Raw genomic sequence first — 26,433 nt, forward strand, 5'->3', positions numbered from 1 at the left:
AAAAGGAAATTATAAAGCAGAGAATGACAACAGATTTTGAAAGATTCTATCCTAGTTGCTTTTCCCATTGCTCTTCATTGCCAAGTTTTTTTTTTCCCCTTTATCGTCAGATTCAAGTTTAAACCTATCCGACACCATTTCAACTTTAAGCCTCAAAAAAAAAAAGTGCATTCTTGTAACAGCGCTGGCGATTAAAAGAAAACACCGGATTGTTTAATTCAAAGCCTCTTGTGTTTTGGAAAATTTCCAGTCATTTCCAGTCACCGTTTTAACAGGGGGAAAAAGCATTCCTGAATTCTAGAGATCTCGGCATACCTTTCTAAAAAGGCCTCGAGGGTTTGAGCAGCTTTTTAAACGTCTTGAAATAAACTCCCACAAAGATAAAACAGAACACAGGTAGTCCTCCACTTACAAGATCACTTAGTGACGGTCCAAAGTTACGACGGCACTGAAAAAAGTGACTTACGACCATTTTCACACTTATGCCTGTGGCAGCATCCCCAAGATCGTTTGATCAAAAATTCAGAAGCTTGGCAACTGACTCATATTTATGACCGTCGCATAGGTTCGCGCAATCCCCTTTTGCGATTTTCTGATAAGCGAAGTCAGTGGGGAAGCCAGATTCACTTAACAACCAGGTTCCTATCTTAACAACTGCAGTGGTTCGCTTAACGACTGCGGTAAGAAAGGTTCGTAAAACGGGGCAGAACTCATTTCCCAAACGTCTCGTTTAGCAACAGGAATTTGGGGCTCAATTGTGGTCGTTAAGTCGAGAGCTACCTGTATTCTATTTCGTCGTCAGCAGGTGAATGACATCTGACAGCAGCCCATTTCAAAATACCAGTGATAAAATAACAGTAAACGTGCACATATCTAAAAATCTAATTAAAATAAACCCACTGGGAGATTTTTTTTTTTTAAAAAAAAAGGCTGAACATACAATTGAGCAGAGAAGTAATAAAACAGTTAATTTTTAAAGAAAAAAATGACAGAGATGACAATTACACACAGAACACCCCATATTTGGCAATTTAACTGCAATTTAGGTTATCTCAGCTTAGCTTATGGATACTGTATGACCATATATGAGTTTGATGCAGGTTTGACATATTAAATAATTGGGGAAAGGGAAGAGGGGGGCAGTAGATTATGATCACGTCCGATCTCGTAGCTGACATTCTTGGCTAATATTTTCTTTGGTATACAAAAGCACAAACACAACACGCAGAACAAGACGCTTGGGCGCCCCAATCCTGAACTTAATACTGAATTTCTCTGCGAAAAATAAGCCATAGCTTATTCAGTGGTTCATTTCCAAAAGACCCCACCCACCCCCAACACAGCCCCCTTTTCAGCCCAAGGCGATTTACGCCGTTTCCAACGACACCTCCTCGATGAAAACATCACTTTTGGCTCTGATCCGAGACTACAGAATAACGAAGAGCTGGAAGGGACCTTGGAGGTCTTCTAGTCCAACCCTCCCTTGCTCAGGTGGGAAACCAAGCAGAAGATGCAAAGACACATGGGAACTTCTCAAGAAGCAAGGCCTTCAACCACCAGCCCATACCAACCCCCCCTTTTTTTTTACGATATGCTTGAGCTATATTATGGCTTCAGCCTGACCGACACCTTCTCTGCTCAAATCCCATCCTTTCCCCGTGGAAAACCAAAGTTGGCAAGAAATTTAAGCCTTGCCCTTTCACCTCCCGATGAGGTCTTCAAGAGAAGCTTGGAGCTTGCGTCCTACCCTTTCTCCAGCTGTAGAGTCTGATGTTATACCACCCCATGCGTGGCCCTGGGCTAAGGAACAGCTGGATGGATTTTTTTTCTCCCCAATGTCAAATCCATTCCAAGCGCCATATTTTAGTTTTCCGGCGTAGAAGAGCCGATCTTAAAAAAAACTTGTTGACATCTTGTTGACGATGGGCCTTCGGCAGAGTTGCAGATGTTGCTTTTAAGGTGAACGATCTTTCAGTTGTTTGCTCCAGAGCTGAAGAAGCTGAAGAAGGAAGCCGGTGTGCCCTCATCCGTAAGGCTGGTTTTGGGGTCTCTGAGACAGTCGGCCACAATGTCCTTGGGCTGGCGTAGAAAGAGCACCAGGACGGTGATGTTGTCGGTAGAACCGCTCTCCTTCGCTGCGGCCACCAGCTTCTCCGCGGTCCGAAGGCCGTCTCCGTGGTTTTGCGTCAAGTGCTCCAAGACGTGGTCCACCACCTCGACCGGCTGGATGGCATCGAAGAACCCGTCGCAGGCAAGGAGGACGTAATCTTCCGTCCCCGTCAGCTCAAACGATGCGCCATCCGCGCAGCCGGAGATGTAAGGTTTTTGCAGGAGATCCCCTGTAAATGATTTTAAAAAAGAGGACGAGAAACAGGAGATAAAATACAGGCAGTTCTCGATCAAAATTCAGACGCTTGGCAACGGACTCAGACTTATGACGGGTCGCAGTGTCCCGGAGTCACGTGATCCCCTTTTGCGACCTCTGACGAGCAAAGTCAATGGCGAAGCCAGATTCACTTAACAACCGTGTTACAAGGGCTGCAGTGATTCCCTTTACAACTGTGGCAAGAAAAATCGTAACATGGGGCAAAGCTCACTGATCAGTTGTCCAGTTTAACAACAGAAATGTTGGGCTCAATTATGGTTGTAAGTTGAGGACTACTTTTATTCATAAAAGGAGGACAGGTTCCACTTCCTTCGGTCCACAGCCAACAGAACAAATTCAGATTTGACTGCAACTTGAGGTAAATTGTCATTTCCCCTGTTATACACTGAACATCGTTTCTCTTTCTCCTTAATAACTTAATAACTACTAAGACTGTATTACTATTCTTCTTCTCATCCTTACTAGTATCTATCTCTTCCCACTTATGGCTATATCCATGTTGCTTGTATCTTTACAACTCATATTGTTTTTATTGTTTCCTAGAATGATTTGATTGCTTATTAGTATCCTATGACTATCATTAAGTCATGATTATGACTCTTATGATTCTTGTCAAATGTATCTTTTATGTACTCCGAGAGCGTATGCACCAAAGACAAATTCCTTGTGTGTCCAATCATACTTGGCCAATAAAGAATTCTATGTTGTGTTGTTCTGTTCTGTTCTGTTCTGTTCTGTTCTGTTGTTCTATTCTATTCTATTCTATTCTATTCTATTCTATTCTATTCTATTCTATTCTATTCTAATTCTAATTCTAATTCTAATTCTAATTCTAATTCTAATTCTAATTCTAATTCTATTGATGTCAAGGAAAGAGAAGCAGCAAAAGAAAGAATGCAAAAAGTGAATGGTCTCACAAACCACAGATAAGATTTCAAGGAATTTGTCTTTGGTGCATATGCTCTCAGTGTACATAAAAAGAAAAGATACATTCGTTCAGATCACCACAACTGTCGACTGAAGTTGAAGATTGAAGTCCATTTCTGTATCGATTGATTACAAAGCAAGGTGATTGTTAAGAGAGAGTTGTGCCCCATTTTACGCCATTTTGGCCACGGCTGTTATGCAAACCTCTGCCGTTTAGGGAATCAACATGGCTGCTAAGTAATTCTAGCTTCCCCCAAGGACTCTGCTTGTCAGAGCCAGCTGGTATAGGTCGCAAATGGGAATCACGCAACTGTCACAAATACGTAAATATACTCCGGTTGCCAAACTCCCGAATTCTGATCACATGACCTTGTGGTTGCTGAGGTTGTAAGTGTGAGGACCGGTGATAAGTCACTTTTTTCACTCGGTCATTAAATGAATAGTGGTATACTGAGGACTACCTGCATTTGCATTACCTAAGGATCTGAGCGAACAGGAACATTACCTAATAATCTGAGCGTTAGCCTTGAATATTAACGTGGGCTTCTGGGAGCCTATTGAAAATATTAAAAATATCACTGCAGATGCTTTGGGAGCGAACAGCACGAACGTCATTCCTCAATCTGCACTGTGTCAGGTTTGAGTTACTATGGCAATGCGCTGTACGGAGCAGTTTTTAACGTGAGCGCCTCAATGGCAGCCAACATGCCAAGGTTTTCTGAGATGCCAGTTGTTTCCGTGAATATTAAAAACAGGCAGCCTTGGGGCTGGGGTGGGCTGGGGTGGAACAGAAAAGAACAGAATAGAATAGACTATAGAATAGAATAGAATAATGACAGATAATAAGGGGAGAGGAGAGGAGAGGAGAGGAGAGGAGAGGAGAGGAGAGGAGAGGAGAGGAGAGGAGAGGAGAGGAGAGGAGAGGAGAGGAAAGGAAAGGAGAGGAGAGGAGAGTGGTGGAGTGGAGTGGAATGGAGTGGAGTGGAACAGAACAGAACAAAACAAAACAGAACAGAACAAAACAGAACAGACTATAGAATAGAATAGAATAATGACAGATAATAAGGGGAGGGGAGGGGAGGGGAGGGGAGGGGAGGGGAGAGGAGAGGAGAGGAGAGGAGAGGAGAGGAGAGGAGAGGAGAGGAGAGGAGAGGAGAGGAGAGGAGAGGAGAGTGGTGGAGTGGAGTGGAATGGAGTGGAGTGGAGTAGAACAGAACAGAACAGAACAGACTATAGAATAGAATAGAATAATGACAGAGATAATAAGTATCAGACAGAGTAGAGTAGAGTAGAGTGGTGGAATGGAGTGGCGTGGCGTGGCGTGGAATGGAATAAAAAAGAACAAAATAGAACAGAACAGAACAGGAATAGGAAATAGGGGAGGGGAGGGGAGAGAAGAATGACAGAAATAATAATAAGTTAGGATATGATAGGATGGCTTTATTTGGTCCAATGTGATTGGACACACAAAGAATTTAGGATTTAGAAATTAGAATATGTCTGGCTCTTCTATTTGGTAACAATCTCATTCTTTTATCAGTTTCTTGCCCAAAAACACTTCACTTTGCTGTCACAGTTTTTCTCATAGAATTTTTTTGTTTTGTTTTGTTTTGGTAGTTTCTATTTGTGGAGGCTAACAATCTGAAGCAATCCTGCTCGATTGAATAAGGAAAGTTGCCACCAATCTCCCAGTGCCCTGATCAGCTGGCTGTATCATTTGGGCTAATTTTCAGCAATTTTCATTGGGCTAATTTTCAGCAATTTTCAGTCCTTGACTGACAAGTTTGGATTCAACTGTGGTCGTTAAGTTGAGGACCACCTGTACAATGTTCTCCAACTGGCTTTAGAAAACACGCTTACCAATTGCTCTGGAAACAGCCAGGGTGCCGTTTACACGCCAACAGTCCATGTATGTTATGCAGCCTCCCAAATCTTCTATGCGCTGTCGTTCATCCTATAAAGGCAAGGAAACACACACACCCCTAAGCCTTCGTTGTGCAACAACGCAACAAAGAAAGGAGAGATTTGGGAAACGCGATGAAGAAAAATGGCATCCCTTTTCGTTTTCATTCAGGCTCCTGAAACCTTCTCATTCAGTTCAGGGAAAACAAGATCTCCTTTAAAACCTTTTTCGAAATATCTATTTCACTTTTTCTTACGGAAATTACTGCTGACTCACACGCAGATTGCGGTTCATTTTAACCAAGGGTGGGATTGAAAAATGTTAGCAACTGGTTCTCTGCCTGGTTGATGGGTGGGCGTGGCCATGGGGGCGTGGCCTACTCAGCTTCCTGCACCATGGCGGGGGAGGGATGTTTCACTCTCCCCAAGCTCTGGAGGCTTTCCTCGAGCCTCCGGGAGGGCGAAAACAGCCTCAATGTGTCCCGACACCCTCCCCGCACTCCCCCCGTTTTTGGCACACGATGGGACAGGAAGGCCCATTTTTCGCCCTCCCCAGGCTCCAGAGCCTTTCTAGGAACCTGGGGAGGGCGAAAATGGCCTTCCCCACCCACCCCTGGAGGTTTAGAAAGCCTCCTAGAAAGCTTCTGGAGCCTGGGAAGAGTGAAAAACGGGCCTTCCCCCAGAGGCCATCTGGAGGCCGAAAACAGCCTGTTTCCCGACTTCCAGTGGGCCCGGAAGGTCCAAAAATCAGCTGGCCAGCGCGCACATGCATGCTGGAGCTGAACTAGGGCAACACTCGCATGCCCACCGATATGGCTCCGCGTGCCATAGGTTCGCCATCACGGATATAAGGTCTCCTGCTTGAGCAGGGGGTTGCGCTAGAAGACCTCCAAGGTCCCTTCCAACTGTGTTATTCTTCAATTAAAAAATAAATCAAGTGTTGTGACCTCGACTCCCGAGCATGTCCTAACAGAGGAGGTGATGGGGAGGAACTGATAAGGCCTCCCTCTCCAGGACCCTCCTCTCTGGCAATGCCTCAGGTTCCATCCGAAGGCCAAGAGGAACAGCCTGGGATATGCCAGGAGGAAAGCATATCGGAACAACAACAGATAGGGAGCGAGGATGATGAATCCTGGCTTGATCCCAGGCAGCGTCGGAGGGAGAAGCGTGCGCAGCAACGAAAGAGGCTTGGGAGGGCCAGAGATTGAGCTGAGTCACTGAGCCACACCCCACAAGGAATAAAAGTGGGTGTGATTGCTCTTCAGGCTTTGTGACGGTCAAAGTTAAAAACCTGAGAGTCACATCGCCTTACCTGAAATCTGGCTTGTGCATATTTGGATTGGACCCTGGCCAATTCTTGCTTCGTGGATTACTTTTTGCTACTGAACCGGACTGAGGAGAAACTCTCTTTTGCTGACTGTGAGTGAAAACTGACTTGGCAGGCATTTCGCAGTTTACTGCCAAAACTCTTATCTGCAAGGGTTTCTAGTCTGATTACTTAATAAAATCTTGGCAGGCGTGCCTGGTTGTGTGTTTGCCTGTGTGGGGAAGGGGGACAGAACATCAAGGATACATAAAGAAATTCGGTTTTCGGACAATTGGGGGGGGGAATCTTCCAAGTAGGTCAATTACTGTTTTTTATACCAAGGTGAGCCAAAATAAACATAGAGGACAAATTGCAAAGAACTACATTTACCTCTCGTTCTGGTTTGTGAGGTTCCATCAGAGTTATAACTTTTCCTTGCTGGACCAGGATCACTTGTGAGTCCCCCAGCCACGCTATGTGTAGTTTGTCGTCAACCAGGAGACAAGACACCCCTGTCGTGCCACTCCGAAGCTTCTGCAGACAGGTTTCAAAAAAGCAGAAAAAGTTAGTTTGCCCCCCCAAGACTGAAATATAACACATGAGAAAAAGTCACACCTGTTGATTAACCACAGGGCAAAAAGAGATCTTGTATGAATATTCTGCTAAAGGATACAGGTAATCCTCAATTTATAACAAACTAGCTGATAACCCTGCGTTGTCCGGGTATTTATTTATCCATCCCAATCCTGTATTAGACAGGAAGAGCAACTTCACCCTGAGCCCTGATTTCGGCGAGAATTAAATTAGTTAAAAATATTTTCCCTGCAGGCAGTAATGTTTTATTGATCATCAAAGCCTTGTTGAAAATGTCGGGACCAAACATTGGATGGGGGAAAATCCAACGTCTAATGTTGGATTTTCCCCTTTATCAGAGGGAGCCCCCTTGTGGAGTACTGTGAAACCATTACCATGGCAACTCCACTGTGCTGTACAGTAGAAGCCATTTTAAGGCAGTCCAGTAGAAGCCGTTTTAAGGCACAACAGGCTGTATCTTAACAGAACACAGACCCCGAGGGCTATTAGGGGTGTCTTACCGCCCCAGTGTTTTTTTCCAGAGAGAAAGTCATCTGTGTACCAAGTTTGGTTGAAACTGCCATTGCATGCCAAAAGCGGGGGAAGCACGGAGTCGAGCACGCATGCGCAATGGGGCGGAGCGCATAGAATTATGGGCCTGGGCACACAAACATGCGACTCTCCACATTCCCCACGCTTTTGGCACACAATGGCAAAAAGGTTAGCCATCACTGACCTATATATTCTCTTAAAAGATATGAGATGACACTGAATTGACACCATAGGTTGTGCACCACCCACAATGTCTTCTCCTCAGTGATTATTAAATAATAACTGCCACTCAGAAATGAACGCACGTACTTCTTTCCTCCCTCTTTCTTCAATTTTTATAACGGACATGCATAATTGTGAGGAAAACCGCATTTTTTTTTTCCCCTGGAGATTTCATTTCAGCCTTTGCACAAGGCCCATTATTATGTGGGGGATCCCATGGGGGATTTCAACCTCCCATCCGCAGGTGAGGCGTCAGAGGTGGCTCGGGAGTTCATGGCTTCCATGACGGCCTTGGACCTGACCCAGTTAGTTCAAGGCCCCACTCACATAGGGGGACACACTCTGGACCTGATTTTTATCTCTGGTCAGTGGTTGAATGATCTTGGTAGAGGGGAACTAGATATTAAACCCTTGTCATGGACAGATCATTCACTCCTTCAACTAGACTTTCCTACCGCCTGCCCCCACCGCAGGGAGACGGAACCGACCAGATGGTTCCGTCCCAGGCGCCTGATGGACCCCGAAAGGTTCCTGACGGAGCTTGGGCCGTTTCCTGAGACTCTAACACACGACTCGACTGAAGAGCTGGTGGCCGCCTGGGAAAGGGCGGCCGCCGGAGCTTTGGATCGCGTCGTGCCTTTGCGGCCTCTGACCCGATGCCGATCTCAATTAGCTCCTTGGTTCTCTGAGGAGCTGAGAGAGATGAAGCGTCGGAAAAGACGCCTAGAGAGCATTTGGAGGACTAGTCAATCCGATTCCGACCGGACACAGGTGAGGTCCTATATCAAGACCTACCTAGTGGCGATAAAAGCGGCAAAATCTAACCATTTTTCCGCTCTTATCGCATCTGCAGAGAACCGCCCAGCCGCCCTGTTTAGGGTGACCCACTCCCTTCTTCGGGGGGGAGTGCGGGAAGATCCCTTGCAGGGTCGTGCTGAGGATTTTGTGCAATTCCTGCACGATAAAGTCGCTCGGATTCGGGATGGCTTGGACTCCGATTGGATGAGTCCACGGGAGGAGACCGGGGCAGGCCTTGAGAATGTTATCTGGGAGGAGTTTGATCCTGTGACTCCCGAGGATGTGGACAGGGTTCTGGGTAAGATTAGTGCCGCCACGTGTTTATTGGACCCGTGTCCCTCCTGGTTGGTACTGGCCTCCCGGGAGGTTACACGAGGCTGGCTCCAGGGGATTATAGGTGCTTCTTTGGGTGAGGGTGCCTTTCCTGCTGCCTTGAAAGAGGCGGTAGTGAGGCCCCTCCTCAAGAAGCCTTCCCTGGACCCGGCTGAATTAGCCAACTATCGTCCAGTCTCCAACCTTCGTTTTGTGGCGAAGGTTGTTGAGAGCGTGGTGGCACGACAACTTCCCCGGCACCTGGATGAAGCTATCTATCTAGACCCGTACCAGTCGGGCTTCAGGCAGGGGTACAGCACAGAAACGGCATTGGTCGCGTTGGTGGATGATCTCTGGAGGGCTCGGGACAGGGGTTGTTCCTCTGTCCTAGTCCTATTAGATCTCTCAGCGGCTTTTGATACCATCGACCATGGTATCATGCTGCAGCGGTTGAGGGGGTTAGGAATAGGGGGCACCGTTTTGCGGTGGTTCTCCTCCTTCCTCTCCGACCGCTCGCAGTTCGTGTTGGCAGGGGGGCAGAGGTCGACCTCGAGGCGTCTCGCATGGGGAGTGCCGCAAGGGTCGGTCCTCTCGCCCCTCCTGTTCAACATTTATGTGAAGCCGCTGGGTGAGATCATCCGTGGTTTTGGAGTGAAGTGTCATCTGTACGCTGACGATACCCAGCTGTACATCTCCACCCCAGACCACCCCAACGATGCCCTTGATGTGATGTCCCGCTGCCTGGAGGCCGTGCGGGCCTGGATGGGGAGGAACAGGCTCAGACTCAACCCCTCCAAGACCGAGTGGCTGTGGCTCCCGGCGCCCCGATATAGTCAGCAGGTGCCATCGCTGACTATTGGGGGTGAATCTTTGCCCCCCACGGAGAGGGCTCGCAATCTGGGTGTCCTCCTGGATGCACGGCTGTCTTTAGAAGAGCATATGACGGCCGTGGCCAGGGGGGCCTTTTATCAGGTTCGCCTGATTCGCCAGTTGCAGCCCTTTCTGGATCGGGACGCCCTGCGCACGGTCACTCATGCCCTTGTTACTTCCCGGTTGGACTATTGTAATGCTCTCTACATGGGGCTCCCCTTGAAGAGCACTCGGAAGCTCCAGCTGGTCCAGAATGCGGCCGCGCGGGTGGTTATGGGCGCAACCCGTTATGCCCATGTGACACCCCTCCTGCGCGAGCTGCACTGGCTCCCGGTGGTCTTCCGGGTGCGATTCAAGGTGTTGGTTACCACCTTTAAAGCGCTCCATGGCATAGGACCCGGGTACCTCCGAGACCGTCTTCTGCCACCAATAGCCTCCCACCGACCAGTTCGTTCCCACAGAGAGGGTCTCCTCAGGGTGCCGTCAGCCAAGTTATGTCGGCTGGCGGCGCCCAGGGGGAGGGCCTTCTCTGTGGGAGCCCCAGCCCTGTGGAATGAACTGCCCCCGGAAATTCGTAAGATATCTGACCTCCGGGTGTTTCGCTGCGCATTGAAGACCCTGTTGTTCCGCCAGGCCGGACTATCAATACAATAGTTTTAAATTGGGGTATTTAAATTTATTGGGGTTTTAAATTTGAGCCATTTATTTAATTATTTTAAATTTTATATCATTGTTTTGTTTGTGTTTTTAAATAGGCTGTACACCGCCCTGAGTCCTTCGGGAGAAGGGCGGTATAGAAATAAAATTATTATTATTATTATTATTATTATTATTATTATTATTATTATGTATGACAATTTCCCTTCTGAGCTTCCGGTTTTAAAACTGTGCAAACCACGTGGAACTGGAACAAAAACCAAGTGTGTGGGGTTTTTTTTTTAAAAAGAAAGAAAACAAGAAAACAAAGAGATCTTTGTTAGTTGCGCCGAGTTCTGTTTCCAGCTGAATAACCAACCACAGATCAGTGATCGCTAATATCGAAACTGTACCAAAAAAAACCCCGTATTCTCTGCACACACAAAACCTTTATGTTGGTATATAAAATACTTTACAAAGCACGCTGCAAATCCATTAATGAACAAAAACTTTTGCAGCGGATCCTGAAGTCTGATCTTTTTTTCGCAACGTGAGGCACAACATTGAGGCTAACCACGGCCAACTGTATTCTAATCCTCTAGGGTTAGTCCTCAATTTACGAAAATTGAGACTAGGATTTCTGCGGTTAAGCAAGACACGATTATTTTTACAAGTAACTCAAAGCTGTGAACGCACCGTCCTCCTCCTATTTTCCCCACAACAAACAACCCTGTGAGGTGGGTTGGGCTGAGAGAGAGAGAGGAACTGGCCCAAAGTCATCCAGCTGGGTTTCATGCCTAAGGTGGCACTAGAACTCCCACACGTTCTCCATCTAAAATCCACTCGGCAAACCGACGTCCGTTTTGGGTTGGTGGCATCTCAACCAATTTAAAGCAGGCACAGGAAAGTCCTCGACTTACGACCACAACCGAGCCCAAAATTTCAACTCCAACTAAGCGAGACCTTTGTTAAGTGAACTTTGTTAAGTGAATCTGGCCTTCCCCATTGACTTTGCTCATCAGAAGGTTGCAAGAGGGGATCAAGTGACCCTGGGACATTGCAACCCTTATAAGTATGAGTCGGTTGTCAGACATCTGGATGCAAATCATAGGACCATCGGGATGCTATTAACGGTCATAACTGTGAAAAAAGGGTCATAAGTCACTTTTTTCCCCACTGCTGTTCTAACTTTGGTCGCTAAGCGAACCGTTGTAAATCAAGGACTACCTGTAAAGAAAGGTCGCTTGTTAAGAGAATATCTTTCTCCAAACTCGCCCCCTAATTTTTATGTCCTCTTTCGTCAACGATCTAACAGCATTTGGTCCCTTCAAACGGCGGGGGTGGGTGGGGGGGAATTGAAAAATTTCAGCAACCAGTTCGCTGCCCAGTTGCTGGGTGGGCGTGGCCATGGGGGCATGGCCTACTCAGCCTGCACCACGGTGGGAGGGAGGCATTTTCACCCTCCCCAGGCTCCGGAGGCTTTCCTTGAGCCTCCAGGAGGGCAAAAACGGCCTCCCCTGGGCATCCGAGGCCCTCCGGAAGCTGGAAACAGGTGTGTTTCTGGACTTCCGGTAGGCCCATTTTTCGCCCCTCCAGAGCCTCCGTGTGCACCCTGCACTTACCTGGCATCCAAAATGGGCCGCGTAGAGACTCCTGGGAGGGGCAGGGTCAACCAGTCTGGTTCAGCGAACCAGATTAAAATTCACCCAAACCGGTACGAACCGGCTGAATCCCATCCCTGCCTTCAACCCTTCTACCCCGCTCACCTCTCTCCTGGCTCTTGAGAGAAACATGTCATCCGTCTTCTGAAAGGAATCTCTCAGAGCTTCCGCTGGGCTTTCTAGAAGCTTCTTGTGATGCGCCAAGTTGACGTGCAAATGGGCCGCGGCATAATTAGCGGCCTCGATCCCTCCATGACCATCGTAGACGGCAAAGTAGGCTCGATCTACGTCATCCTTTCGGTGGCCAGGGTGAGTAAAGACAGAAGAAAAATATAAAACAGGTATGTTGACCCAAGCTTACAAGAAATAGAGAATTGAAATGTGTGTGTGTCTCTCTCTCTCTCTCTCTCTCTCTCACACACACACACACACAGAGAGATGTTTTCCAACAGCAAAGCCCATCAGAGATGGTTAACTGGGACAAAGAAGGACAGAAGTGGCGAGAGAAGAGAATATCTGTAATTCAGATGAACTGTGAGGTCCTGGTGCTCTCCAAGCTTGGTTGCTTCCTTGCAGATGTTTCATTACCCAACTAGATAACATTATCAATGGTAGAAGAGAGTGGGACTTGCGGAGGAGAGGAGGAGGAGGATTGTGGGGTCCCTGGTGCTCTCTGAGCTTTTTGTTTTCTTGCAGATGTTGTTCTGTTGCCAACCCCATGCACACACACCAACAGACGTTCAGGAGTTAAAGACCAAACCAGCCGGCAAAATCCTTTTCCTTATAACGGAACTTGGCAACAACCTAGTGGCTGCCTGCCAAGAGTTTATTATTTACAAAGAGGAGAGATAACATCTCCCCACTTCTGATACATCAAAGGAAAGCAGCTCAATAATTACGGAATTAATCAAGTCCAGAGATACTCCAGCAAAGTCTTAAAGCAAAAGTCCGGCAATGCAGAATGGCGTGGAAGCTTTCAGCTTTTTTCGTCACAAGGTTTGACTGGCCACCACGCTCCCTTTTATATCCTGTAGGGTGTGGTCCAGTGACTCCGCCTAATCTTGGGCACGCCCTTTCTTCTGTTGCGCACGCTTATCTCTGCGACGCTGGCGTGGGTCCAGCCAAGACTCATTACCCTCATCACTGACCATCTGTGGCTGTGTGGACGTGCTTGGCCGTGGCCCTATCTCTTGCCCTTCAGCGGACACCGAAGGCATTGCCAGAGAGGAGGGTCCTGGAGAGGGAGGCCTTGCCAACTCCTCCCCTTCACTCTCGGGAGTCCTCTCCTGACGATGACACAGGCTCCGGTAACGGAGCCACAACAGATGTTTCATTACCCAACTAGGTAACATTATCAGTGGTAGAAGACAGTGGGGCCTGCAGAGGAGAAGAGGAGGAGGAGAAGGAGGATTGTGTGGTCCCTGGTGCTCTCTGAGCTTGGTTGTTTTCTTGTACATGTTTCATTACTCAACTAGATAACATCATCAATATTAGAAGGGAGTGAAGTTTGTGGAAGGGTGAAAGGAAGGAAGGAAGGAAGAAAGAAAGGAAGGAAGGAAGGAGATGAGAAAGGAAGGAGGAAGGAAGGAAGGGAGGAAGGAAGGAAGGAAGGAAGGAGGAAGGGAGGAAGGGAAGGAAGATGAGAAAGGAAGGAGGAAGGAAGGAAGGAAGGAAGGAAGGAAGGAAGGAAGGAAGGAAGGAAGGAAGGAAGGAAGGAAGGACTGTAGGGTCCTTGGTGCTCTCTGAGCTTTTCTTGTAGAGATTTCATTACCAAGCTACCATCAATGTACTGATGATGTTACCTAGTTTCTGCAAGAAAACAACCAAGCTCAAGAGAACATCGAGGAAACTGAACAATCAGAAGCTGCAATTCCAAAATAGGTTAGCATGATCACGGAGGGCAATTTTTCTATCAGTGTGTCCTCTCTTAGCTTCTTCTAGAAACTCACCTCCAGGCCAAAGAGTTGGTTAAATTCCGGCAGGGAAACATGTCTATCTTCCATCTTCCGTCGAGTATTACGAGTTGCGTGGATCGAAATCTGAAGGTAGCGCTTGGACGGCTTCAAGGCGGGAAGCTCTTTCTGCCATTCGCCGCAGATCTCCAAGAGTTTGTTAAAGAAATGGCGGTGCAAAGGAGCGGCTACCAACACTGTGGGTGAATTAAAAAAGAATTCGCTGAAATAAGTATTTGGAAACTTTCACGGCCTCACCTGGTTATTGTCAACTCCCAAAGCATCCCTGGCCTGTTCTCGAGTTGCCATAGGCAAGGGGGGTGGGAAACCGACGAAGCAGCACGGCAGCCAAAAACAGAAGCACATTCCAGACATAGCTCTCTCAAGGCTGTCTCCCAGGGTTACCTACAGTGGCCAGAGGGGAGTGATCTCTACAACCCACAAAATTGCCCCGTTGGCGAATGTGACTGATGACACACCCTGGAGAAAGGGGGGGAACAGGGTCACGATTGGGACGTAAATTATGTGGGGTCAGAGTTGGCTTCACCTGGAACGTGCTGACATGAAGCTCCTAATAAATAACTGGGTTGTTGTGGCTCCGTCCTCCGAGCCTATTTTATCGGAGGAAGAAGGCTCCGAACATGAAGGAGAGGAGACGGCCAGGCCTCCCTCTCCAGGACCCTCCTCTCTGGCAATGCCTCAGGTGTCTCCCGAAGGAGAAGAGATTGGCCAGGAGCCAGGTGTTTCCGAGCCGTCGGATAGTGACGAAGAAACATTGTGGTTGGACCCACGCCAGCGTTGGAGAGACAAGCGTGCGCAGCAGAAAAGGAGGTGTGCCAGAGATTAAGCTGAGTCACTGGACCACACCCCACAGGCTATAAAAGGGAGTGTGGTGGCCATTCAGACTCTGTGATAGACAAAGCTAATCTCTGGCGAGTCACTTTGCACCTTTGGACACAACGCCTATTTGCTGTGGATTTAATTACAAACTGGACTATTCAAACTGTGTGTATTTTTGTCTGTGTTATCGGAGTAAAAGTTCTTGGCAGGCAGCCACGGAGTTGCTGCCAAGTTCCTTATCACTGACGTTGAGTGTTTGAAGAGTTTATTTAACCCTCGGCTGGCTGGTTGGATGTGTGCGTGATACGGGGACAGAACATGGGTTTCTTTTGAAGCTTGGCTTGTCGGAACCCTGACAGTTATCTTCAACCTGAACTTTACAGGTAACCCTTGGCTTACAACCACGACGAAGTCGAACATTTCTGTTGCTAAGCGAGACATTTCTTAAGAAGTGAATTTTGCCCCATTTTACAACGTTGTTAAGTTAGTAACATGGCGGATGAGTGAATCTGGCTTCCCCACTGAAGAGCACAAAAGGGGATCTGGGATACTGCAACCGTCATAAATGTGAATCAGTTGCCAAGCCTCCGAATGTGATGTGATGTGATCTGTCCTCGTCTACACACACACACAAACACAGCCAGCCGAGGGTTAAGAAAGCACTTGGCACGCACACAGGTCGTTATCTCAAACTTGGCAGCAATATAAGCACCATCTGCCAAGAGCTTTTACTGCAACAGATAACATAAAATTACATACGCATTGCAAATAGTCCAGCAAAAAAGAGCCTTGATGGTACAGTGGTTAATGCACCCTGTTATTAACACAGCTGCCTGCAATTTCTGCTGGTTCGAATCTCTCCAAGGCTCAAGGTTGACTCAGCCTTCCATCCTTTCTAAGGTAGGTGAAATGAGGACCCAGTTTGTGGGGGCAATAAGCTGACTTTGTATAAAAAAAAATATACAAAAGAATGAAGGCTATTGCTTAACACATTGTAAGCCGCCCTGAGTCTCCGGAGAAGGGCGGCATATAAATCAAATTAAAAAAAAAAAAAAAACAATATCCCTTTTGGCAGCTTCAGACGTTGTTCAAGTGACTAGCCAAAGTTCGTTTTTGTTCGTCACAGAGTTTTACCAGCCACCACCCTCTCTTATATAGTCTCTGGGGTGTGGTCCAGTGACTCAGTTCTAATCCCTAGCACGCCTCCTTAACTGCTGCAACCATTTATCACGCCTTCGTTGGCGTGCATCCAGGAATGACAGCTCTCCTTCTTCGCTCTCATCCGAGACACCTGGCTCCTGGCTAATCTTCTCTCCCTCGGCCGGCACCTGAGACAGTGCCAGAGGGGAGGGGCCTGGAGAGGGAGGCCTGGCTGACTCCTCTCCCTCATTTTCGGAGCTTTCTTCCTCCGATGAGATAGGCTCAGAGGGCGGGGCCACAACATGTAAATCATGGGAGCATGGGAGATGCTGCAACGGTCTTAAGTGTGAAAAAGCATCGTAAGTCCCTTTTTCGGTGTCTCTGTAAACTACCAACTGTTGTAAACCGAGGGCAACCTGTGCAAACGACGATGAACCAATTTTAAATGATTTTTTTCCAATTAATTAGAGATAAACCACCTGGGAGCCAAAATAAGGAGCTTTTTGTAAGAAGAGATTGTGAACCAAAGGAGGGCAAATGCTTACGGGTTTCGCTCTCACCAGCCTCATCCTGATTCTGTTTTTTAAAATCGCTGAGGTCACTCTGCAGAATCCCGCTGACCGCGGCGTGAATTAAGGAGGCTGCAAGAAGAGGAGGGGCACCCCTAAGGAAAAAAGAAAAAAAAAGATGGGGTGAATGAAAAAGCCATGCAGAGAAAACAGGCAAAACAAAAGAGTTTCCAGTAAAGGAGAATATTTGTCTCTCGAGGTTGGAACGAGGGGTGCTTGGTGCTCTCTGCGGTTAGTTGTTTTCTTGAAGAAGTTTTATTACCCAACTAGGTAATATCATCAGTGCTAGAGGGGAGGGAGGTTTGCAGGGAGGAGGAGGAGGAGGAAGTGATGTGGAGAAGAGAAGGAGGGATGGAGGAGGGGGAAGGAGGACGACTGTGGGGTCCTTGATGCTCTCTGAGCTTGGTGGTTTTCTTACAGACATTTTATTACCAAACTAGGTAACATCATCAAGACTAGAGGGGAGGGAGGTTTGCAGGGAGGAGGAGGAAGAGAAGGAGGAGGAAGATTATGAGGCCCCTGGTGTCTCTGAGCTTGTTTCTTGCAGACATTTCATTACCCAACTAGGTAACATTATCAGTGCTAGAAGGGAGAAGGGTTTGCAGAGAGGAGGAGGAGGAGGAGGACTGTGCGGTCCTTGGTGATTTCTGCACTTGGTTATTTTCTTGCAGACGTTTCATGACTCAACTAGGGAGTATCATCAGTTAGAAGGGAGTGCGTTTGGAGACAGAGATAGAGAGATAGAGACAGACAGACAGACAGACAAAGAAAGAGAGAGAGGTTGGGGACTGTGGGGTCCTGGATGGTCTCTGAACTTGGTTGTTTTCTTGCAGAAGTTTTATTACCCATCATCAGTGCTAGAGGGAAGTGGGGATTGTGCAGAGGAGGAAGGGTAGGAGTAGGAGGAGGCCTGTTTGGCTGTTTGCTTGCAGACATTTCATGACCCAACTAAGGAATATCATCAAGCGAGGAAGAGTAGTCGTCCTTGGTGCTCCCTGAGCTTGGTTGCTTTCTTACAGACATTTCGTTGCCAAACTAGGTTACATCATCAGTGCTGGTAAGGAGTGGGTGTTTATATAAACTGAGAGCAAACACAAAGGTTGTGGCTCCTATTTATGGGAGACCTTTTAAGTTCCTACAAACTCCACATGAACTCCACAGGTCTTGTCAATTGCAAATCACAACAAAACAAAATAACGTATGAAAAACGGTTGCAGGAACTGGGTGTGTCTATTTTAATGAAAAGAAGGACTAGGGGAGACATGATAGAGTGTTTTAATATCTCAGGGGCTTCCACAAAGAAGACGGAGTCAAGCTCTTCTCCAAAGCACCTGAGGGCAGGACAAGAAGCAATGGATGGAAACTCATCAAGGAGAGAAGCAACTTAGAACTAAGGAGGAATTTCCTGACAGTGAGAACAATTAATCATTGGAACAACTTGCCTCCAGAAGTTGTGAATGCTCCAACACTGGAAGTTTTTAAGAAGAGGTTGGATAATCATTTGTCTGAAGTGGTGTAGGGTTTCCTGCCTAAGCAGGGGGTTGGACTAGAAGACCTCCAAGGTCCCTCCCAACTCTGTTCTATTCTATTCTACTCTTCTAGAGAGCTTCAAACAATCCATTCTGTTTCTAACTTTCTTACAAATCCCAGCTTCGAACGGTTTACCCCTTTCCTCTGCAGTGCAAGGGGGTTATTTTCAGCACCGAGCTAATTCTTGGAATTTCCTGTTATTCTTCTCCCTTTCTAAAAAAAAAATAAAAAAAAATAATAATATGAATTCCTATTCTGCTCTGTAACTGAAACACTCACTTCCTTTTTCCTTTCAAAATTTCCTACCGGATGTCAGGCCTGTGCAAGAATGCACTCTGCATCTTTTGTCCTGGGGAATATGTAATAACTTTAGGATTTAGAATTCTTTATTGGCCAAGTGTGATTGGACACACAAGGAATTTGCCTTTGGTGCATATGCGCTCAGTGTACATAAAAAGACAAGACACGTTCATCAAGAATCATAAGAATCACACTTAATGATAGTCATAGGGTACAAATAAGCAATCAAATCATACTAGGAGACAATCAATATAAATCATAAGGATACAGCAACAAGTTACAGTCATGCAGTCATAAGTGGGAGGAGATGGACGATAGGAACGACGAGAAGACTAATAGTAATAGTAATGCAGCCTTAGTGAATAGTTTGACAGTGTTGAGAGAATTATTTGTTTAGCAGAGTGATGGCGTTTGGGAAAAAAAATTTCTTGTGTCTAGTTGTTTTGGCGTGCATTGCTCTATAGTGTCGTTTTGAGGGTAGAAGTTGAGTAGAATAGAATAGAATAGAATAGAATAGAATAGAATAGAATAGAATAGAATAGAATAGAATAGAATAGAATAGAATAAAGAAAAGAAAAGAAAAGAAAAGAAAAGAAAAGAAAAGAAAAGAAAAGAAAAGAAAAGAAAAGAAAAGAAAAGAAAAGAAAAGAAAAGAAAAGAATTCTTTATTGGCCAAGTGTGATTGGACACACAAGGAATTTGTCTTCAGTGCATACGCTCTCGGAGTACATAAAAGATACATTCGTCAAGAATCGTAAGGTACAACACTTAATGATAGTCATAGGGAAACAGCCAATATAAATCTTAATGATACCAGCAACAAGGTTAGTCATACAGTCATAAGTGGAAGGAGATGGAAGAACGATGAGAAGATTAATAGCAATACAGTCTTAGTGAATAGTTTGACAGTGTTGAGGGAATTAGTTGTTTAGCAGAGTGATGGCATTTGGGAAAAAACTGTCCTTGTGTCTAGTTGTTCTGGTGTGCAGTGCCCTATAGCATCATTTTGCAGGTAGGAGTTGAAACAGTTTATGTCCAGGATGAGAGAGGTCTGTAAATATTTTCACAGCCCTCTTTTTGACTCGTGCAGTATACAGTATATAACTCCTTTGCCAATCATGAGAATCTGGCTCGTGATAAAATAAAATCAAAAATCCATGATAAGCAACATTTTGCACCCCCGTCAGGCGTGCTATTCAGTGCTGGTCGATTGCACTAAAGGAATCTGATTTGTTCACCGTGGAAACCAAGAAAGAATTCAGTCTTGTCTGTTTAATTTTTATGCCGCAACTCCGGGCAGCGTATATAGATCGTACAAAAAATGGAAAAATAATTTAAAAAAATATTAAAATGCTAAAACCCTATACAGGTCGTTCTTGAGTTACAACCGCAATGGAGCCTTAAAAGAGGCAGGACAGTTTTTGAAGCGAGTTTTGGCCGTGTTTTACGACCTTTCTTGCCACCGTTGTAAAACGAATCATTGCCATTGTTCAATTAGTAACACGGTTGTTAAGTGAATCTGGCTTCCTCGTTGACTTGGCTTGGTCAGAAGGTCACAAAAAGGGATCACGTGACCCTGGGACACTCCAACCGTCGTAAATACAGGCAGTCCTCAACTTATGACCACAATGGAGCCCCAAATCTCTGTTGCTAAGGGAGATATTTGTCAAGTGAATTCTGCACCGTTTCATGACCTTTCTTGCCACCATTGTTAAGTGAGTCACTGCTGTTATTAAGTTCGTAACACGGTTGCTAAGAGAAACTGGCTCCCCCCCCCATTGACTTTGCTTGTTAGAAGGGGACACTGCAACCGTCAGCTGCCAAGCCTCCGAATGTAAATCCCACGATCCTGGGGATGCTGCTAACAGTCATAAGTGTGAAAAACGGTCCTAAATCACTTCTTTTTCAGTGATGTTGTAACTTCAAATAGTCACTAAACGAGCTGTCGGAAGTCGAGGACTCTCTGTACATGCCAGTTTGCCAAACATCCAAATTTTGATCATAGAGCCACCGGGGATGCTGCAACGGTCATAAATGGGGGGTTGGGGGGGGGAAGGAAGGTAATAAATCACTTTTTTTCATTGCCGTTGTAACTTTGAACGGTCACTAAAGCAAACGGTTGTAAATCAAGGACTGCATTTTAAAATTTAATCTCCCCAGACTGCAGAAATATGACATAGCCCCTGGCTGTGTTGAAAAAGGGTTATTTCTCCATTCAAACAGGACAAGAAAATTCCAGGCGTGTTTTGACTTGCTCAAAATGTTTCACATTTCAAGGATAAACCTTGCCAAAATTACAGTTAAGTGAGATCAGAATTATGCCACCGTCGAAAGTGAGCAGGTAAAGGAGACAATGATTGCCTGGGCTAAAAACTTTGGATATGCAATACCCTGTTTCCCCCAAAATAAGACATCCCCTGATAATAAGCCCAATCAGGCTTTTGAGCGCATGGCAATAAGGCCAAGCGCTTATTTCAGGGTTCAAAAAAATATATAAGACAGGGTCTTATTTTCGGGGAAACACGAAACGGCAGAAACTGCGGGAGAGAAATATTAAATTGACTGTGTCGACTGCATGTAAAAAAAATGTGTATAAAATGTTTTATAGATGGCATTTTGCACCGGCAAGATCGGCAAAAATGTATAAAGATAGATCTGCTAAATGCTGGGAGTGTAATCAACCCTCTGGTTCATACTACCATATGTGGTGGACATGCCCAAAAGCTAAAAAAATATTGGATGAAATATTTTGGATGTTTGTGGCGTGCCCCCCCCCATGGCCCGTCTTTGCGCCTAGGAGGCTGAAGTGAGGCCTACTAGGCCCAAAATGGGGCATGGGGGGTTCGTGGCGTGCTCATGGCCCATTTTTGCATCTAGGAGGCTGAAGTGAGGCCTACTAGGCCCAAAATGGGGCCCAGGGGGTTCGTGGCGTGCCCATGGCCCGTTTTTGCGTCTAGGAGGCTGAAGTGAGGCCTACTAGGCCCAAAACGGGGCACGGGGGGGGGGGGTTTGTGTGCACATGCGTGGCGGTTGGGGCCCAAGTTGGGTCGTGCACGCATGCACAGGGGGTGGGGCATATGGGGCGGGCGCGCAGATTGCATTATGGGTGCTGGCACACGGGCATGTTGTTGCACACGCACGCGGACGCTTTTGGCACGCAACAACAAAAATGTTAGCGGTGTTAGGGTCTCCTGCTTGAGCAGGGGGTTGGACTAAATGACCTACAAGATCCCTTCCAACTCTGTTGTTTGTTATTATCTGTACCATAAGATCAGCACCCAACTTGCAACATTTAAATAACCCAGAGCACTTTTCACTAAACGTCCACCAGTTGAATTAAAGTCAGCAATGACTCTGGATTTATCAACCTCCAGATTAGCCCTTTGGAGAATTTCTGAGATAAAACTAAAAAGCTATTTAACAGACCTCAAAGCTCTGGCTTAGAAGTATTTATCTAACCATTGTTCTGTTTACTTGCACACTTCCTTAGATGAAAGGACGGTTTGAGGGCAGGCCAGTTCAAAAAAAAGAAGAAGATTGCATAAAGCAAAATTACAAAATCTTCCAGGTGCCTCCTGGCCATTGTATCTTCAAGGGGTTAGGAAGTCTTGTAAACAAATGCCCAAAATGTTACAACCATCCATAACAACCATCCATAATTTTGATCAACGGAAAACGAACCACAGAGAGGCTGGAAAGGAAGGTAGATCACAACAACCCCAAAAGGTCATAAAATGAGGTGTGACTCACTTAACAACTGACTAACTGTATGTCAAAATGATCAATCTGGCTGGAATTAATCTGGGTTAGGTAACTTTTCCCTCCTAGGTTATTGCATGAGTTGACACCAAAGATTCTGGAAAGGTTTGAACTGAGGAACCAGGTCAGGCATTCAATGCAAAGCTAACACTGATGATGTTATCTAGTTGGGTAATGAAATGTCTGCAAAAAAAAAAAAAAACAAGTTCAGAGAGCACCAAGGACCTAACAATCCTCTCTTCCTCCACTCCCTTCTAACACTGATGATGTTACCTAGTTGGGTAATGAAATGTCTGCAAGGAAACAACCAAGCTGAGAGAGCACTCAGGACCCCATAATTCTCCTCCTCCTCCTCCCCCTTGGACTCTGGACACCCCAGTCCCTTTTCACACTGATGATGTTCCATAGTTGGGTCTTGAAAGGTCTGGAAGCAAACAATCTTGCATTGCCTTCCACGCGCTTCGGGCCAGCAGAGGGGTGGGGGTGCTTTTCCCCACGCGTGTCCCCACGTCAAGCCTCCCTCACTTCCCCCCATCCCCACTTAGCCAAAGCCACCCGCAAGAAAACGGTCCCCAGGCCCGTTTTGCAAAAAGGGCCCACGCTTGGGATCGGAGAGCCGAACCTGCCACACACACATCCCCGCCCTGTGGCCCTGTGGCCTTGCAACGCCCGCGTGGAGGAGGGAAAGGGGTGCAATGCACCGCCTTTCACGCGCTTCCTTGCAAAGAAATCCGGGCCAGCGGGAAGGGTGGGGGAAAAGCCCTTTTTTTCCCACGCGTGTCCCCACGCCAAGCCTCTCTCACTCCCCCCCTCTTAGCCAAAGCCACCCGCAAGAAAACGATCCCGGGGCACGTTTTGCAAAAAGAAGGGCCCACGCGGGGGCTCGGAGGGCCGAACCTGCCACCCTCCACCCCCACGCGTGTCCATGCAAAAAAAAAAACGAAACAAAATTGCACCCGCCCCCGTGGGCCTTGCAACGCCCGCGTGGAGGAGGGAAAGGCGTGCAATGCATCGCCTTTCACGCGCTTCCTTGCAAAGAAATCCGGGCCAGCGGGAAGGGGGGGGAAGTCCTTTTTCCCCACGCGTGTCCCCACGCCAAGCGTCTCACTCCCCCCCTCTTAGCCAAAGCCACCCGCAAGAAAACGATCCCGGGGCCCGTTTTGCAAAAAGAAGGGCCCACGCGGGGGCTCAGAAGGCCGAACCTGCCACCCTCCACCCCCACGCGTGTCCATGCAAAAAAAAAAAAACGAAACAAAATTGCACCCGCCCCCGTGGGCCTTGCAACGCCCGCGTGGAGGAGGGAAAGGCGTGCAAATGCATCCCTTCCACGCGCTTCTTTGCAAAAAAAAAATCCGGGCCCCCTTTTCCCCACGCGTGTCCGGCTCTCACCTTCTGCCCAGGAATCCGCGAGCCCGTTCGCTCAATTCGCCCGCCGCTTCGTCCGGCCGGAGCAAAGCGGTGGTGGAAGCGGTCCAGGGCGGCGGCTCGGCGGGGCCCAAAAGGCCGGGGAAATCGCGCAGGAAGCCGGCCAGCCAAGCCAGCTCCGGCCGAGCCATGGCCGAAAAAAAGAGAGAGCGAGAGAGAGGCCGGCTGGAGGCGGTGCCCTGCGGGTGCAAAAACGGCCGCCTTCCCGGGGCTGCCTGGAGAGGAGAGAGCCCGGCTGGCTTCCTTCCTGCACCCCCCCCCTCCTTCCCTTCAATGGGGAGGGGGGTGGAAAGGGGGAAAAAGGGGAAGGGGAGGGCAGCCCCCCCCCCACCCAGCGGGCAGCTTCCTTGTGCAAAGAAAAGCCAGCCTTTTTTTTTTTCCTTCTCCCCCCCCCACCCCCCATGCAAAACTTTTCCTGTTTGGACTTGGAGGGGGGGAGGGGGGGAGGGGGGAGGGGAGAGGGGGAAACCAGCCGGCTTCCTGGGCGGGTCGTTCAAGGGGAAGGAAAAGCAGCGCAAGCAAGCCCAAGCCGAAGTTTTAGGGGGTTTTTTATTAGTGGGGTAGGATGGGGGGGTCGACAGCGATCGGGGTTCCTGGGGTGGGGGCTGTATGGGGCGGTATCCTTTAATGCAAAAAAAGAAAGAAGAAAGAAGAGAGAGAGAGAGAGAGAGAGGAAGAAAGAAAGAAAGAAAGAAAGAAAGGAAGGAAGGAAGGAAGGAAGGAAAGGAAAGGAAAGGAAAGGAAAGGAAAGGAAAGGAAAGGAAAGGACGATTTTTTACTCATCGCATGCAAACCTGTTTTGGGGCGAGAGGAGAGACCAGTGGATTTCTTGGGGCTGTCCTTTAAGGTGATAGGTAGGTAGGTAGGTAGGTAGAGAGGCAGGCAGGCAGGCAGGCAGGCAGACTGACTGACTGACAATGATAGATAGACAGACAGACAATGATAGAAGACAGACAGTCAATGATAGACAAACTCAGACAGACAGACAATGAGAGAGAGAGAGAGACAGACAGACAATGATAGACAAACTGATAGACAATGATAGATAATGACAATGATAGATAGACAGACAATGATAGAAGACAGACAGACAATGATAGACAGACAAACTCAGACAGACAATGAGAGAGAGAGAGAGAGAGAGAGAGAGACGGACGGACAGACAATGATAGACAAACTGATAGACAATGATAGATAGATGACAATGATACATAGACAGAAGACAGACAATGATGATAGATAGATAGATAGATAGATAGGGGGGACAAAGATACACTGGGGGCACCAGCCCTCTGGAATGAGCTGTCTCTTGAGATTTGTCTCATCCCCGACCTCGCCTTGAAGACCCTCTTGTTCCAACAAGCCGCCCTGGCCTAATACGAATTTTAGAATGGGTGTATGTTTGTTTTAATCTATGGGCCAAATTTTTATATATTCAATTTTAAATTGTTTTAAATTTTGTAAATTTGTATGTGTTTTAATGTGGCTGTACACCGCCCTGAGTCCTTCGGGAGAATAAACATAATAATAAACATAAAACACATTTCTCTAACACACACACACTAGAGGTGTCCTTTAATGCAAAACATAAAAATAGACGCTGAAAACAACATGGATTGATGAGGGTTTGTGATTCTGGGGCAGCTGACCAGCTGTTTTGATGAGTATATGGAGTTTTATAAGTTTTTTTGGGGGGGGGGTGTTGTGCAATGTCCGAAATGCCCCTTAGGAGATTGTGCAATGTAGTGAGCTCTGTGTCTTCCACTAAATGGTAGTGGGTTGATCCTATGATGGCTAATGGCTTTCGTCCTGTGCTGGATCTTGGGTGAGGGGCTGCTGTGCTAATCCTACCCTTCTGCTTTTTGTTAGCTGTTGTTGTGGCCCGCCAGTGGCCAGTGGATCTGGCAGCAGATTCGGACAGTGTGGAGGTTGGGGAGGAACATGGGCCAGTCCTGGAGTCTGGGGAAGGCTCTGATGAGGGCTCTGCGTCGGAGGCAGAGATGGGGCCAGGGCCGTCCAACAGTTATCAGCTGCCTTCGGAGTCGGGTAGAAGAACAGCTGGAGCCTGTTCCCGATGTGTGCATGCGCAGAGCTGCCAGAAGGGAACAGCTAAGGAACAAGGGTCAACTCAGGAGTAAAGCCACAGGTGGACGGTGAATGGTCCCTCCCATAGGGAATAAACAGGAGCGAAGGGGAGGGGAGTTTGCAGGAGACAATTAGTTCATTTGGGTGAAGATCACTTCCTGCATTCTTGCTAAGTATTGCAGGAGTCTGAAAGATATCGGCCTGGCCCCTCTCCAAGCCTGATAAGGGTCGGTAATTGTGAACTATCTTGAAAGACTGTAGGAGAGGAAAGACTTTGCTGGAGAGGAATTCACTGACAATTAAATAAAAGGGGTTTATCGGGATGAGGACTTGGCTTGGTGCTGCTGGAGAAGCCTAGGTCAGAACAGCTGTCAAACTTGACTGCAAGGAGTTTTGAAACATCCCGTCTTGACTGGATTTCTGCCTGCAGTATTTGCTTTGCTTATGAATAGAGCCATCTAGATAGTTGTCTTCTGCTTTCAATAAGCTCTTTTATCTCCTTAAGTGCTGGCATCCGCTGTGGGCTATTAAGAAAAATTTGGGGGTGGGTGGGGGTTGCTTTCTGCCTCTAAAAAAATGTTTCTCCATTAGGGAAATATATTCTGCCTCTTTTTTTAAAAAAAAAAAATTCTCAAAATATTTCATTCTTCTGGGGAGGGGGTTTCCCACACAATAAAACCAACCAAAA

General features: G+C 47.1%; 1 protein-coding gene across 1 annotated transcript; it reads right to left on the reverse strand.

Moving 5' to 3' along the window:
• Window positions 1-203: 203 nt before the first annotated feature.
• Window positions 204-23,938, reverse strand: PPM1F (protein phosphatase, Mg2+/Mn2+ dependent 1F). The gene is made up of 7 exons (XM_070951074.1): window positions 23,625-23,938; window positions 16,623-16,741; window positions 14,095-14,294; window positions 12,251-12,439; window positions 6,912-7,055; window positions 5,174-5,267; window positions 204-2,339 (listed from the first exon to the last, which is right to left on the reverse strand). Exons 1-7 carry the CDS (start codon window positions 23,789-23,791, stop codon window positions 1,972-1,974), a joined length of 1,281 nt encoding a protein of 426 aa, XP_070807175.1. The 5' UTR covers window positions 23,792-23,938; the 3' UTR covers window positions 204-1,971.
• Between the last annotated feature and the right edge of the window lie 2,495 nt (window positions 23,939-26,433).

The sequence above is a fragment of the Pituophis catenifer genome, unplaced genomic scaffold (genome assembly GCF_029215685.1).
Source record: "Pituophis catenifer annectens isolate HBS135680 unplaced genomic scaffold, rPitCat1.0.hap2 SCAF_10, whole genome shotgun sequence".
Classification (NCBI taxonomy): Eukaryota; Metazoa; Chordata; class Lepidosauria; order Squamata; family Colubridae; genus Pituophis; species Pituophis catenifer.

Bases quoted from the DNA above. Each gene is read 5' to 3' on its own strand.
- PPM1F (XM_070951074.1), bottom strand. From the start codon at position 23,791: ATGGCTCGGCCGGAGCTGGCTTGGCTGGCCGGCTTCCTGCGCGATTTC. The intron at 12,440-14,094 runs GTGAGTTTCTAG...GGCCACCGAAAG, and splicing joins ACCAACTCTTTGGCCTGGAG to GATGACGTAGATCGAGCCTA. The intron at 2,340-5,173 runs GTAAGCGTGTTT...AATCATTTACAG, and splicing joins GGCTGTTTCCAGAGCAATTG to GGGATCTCCTGCAAAAACCT.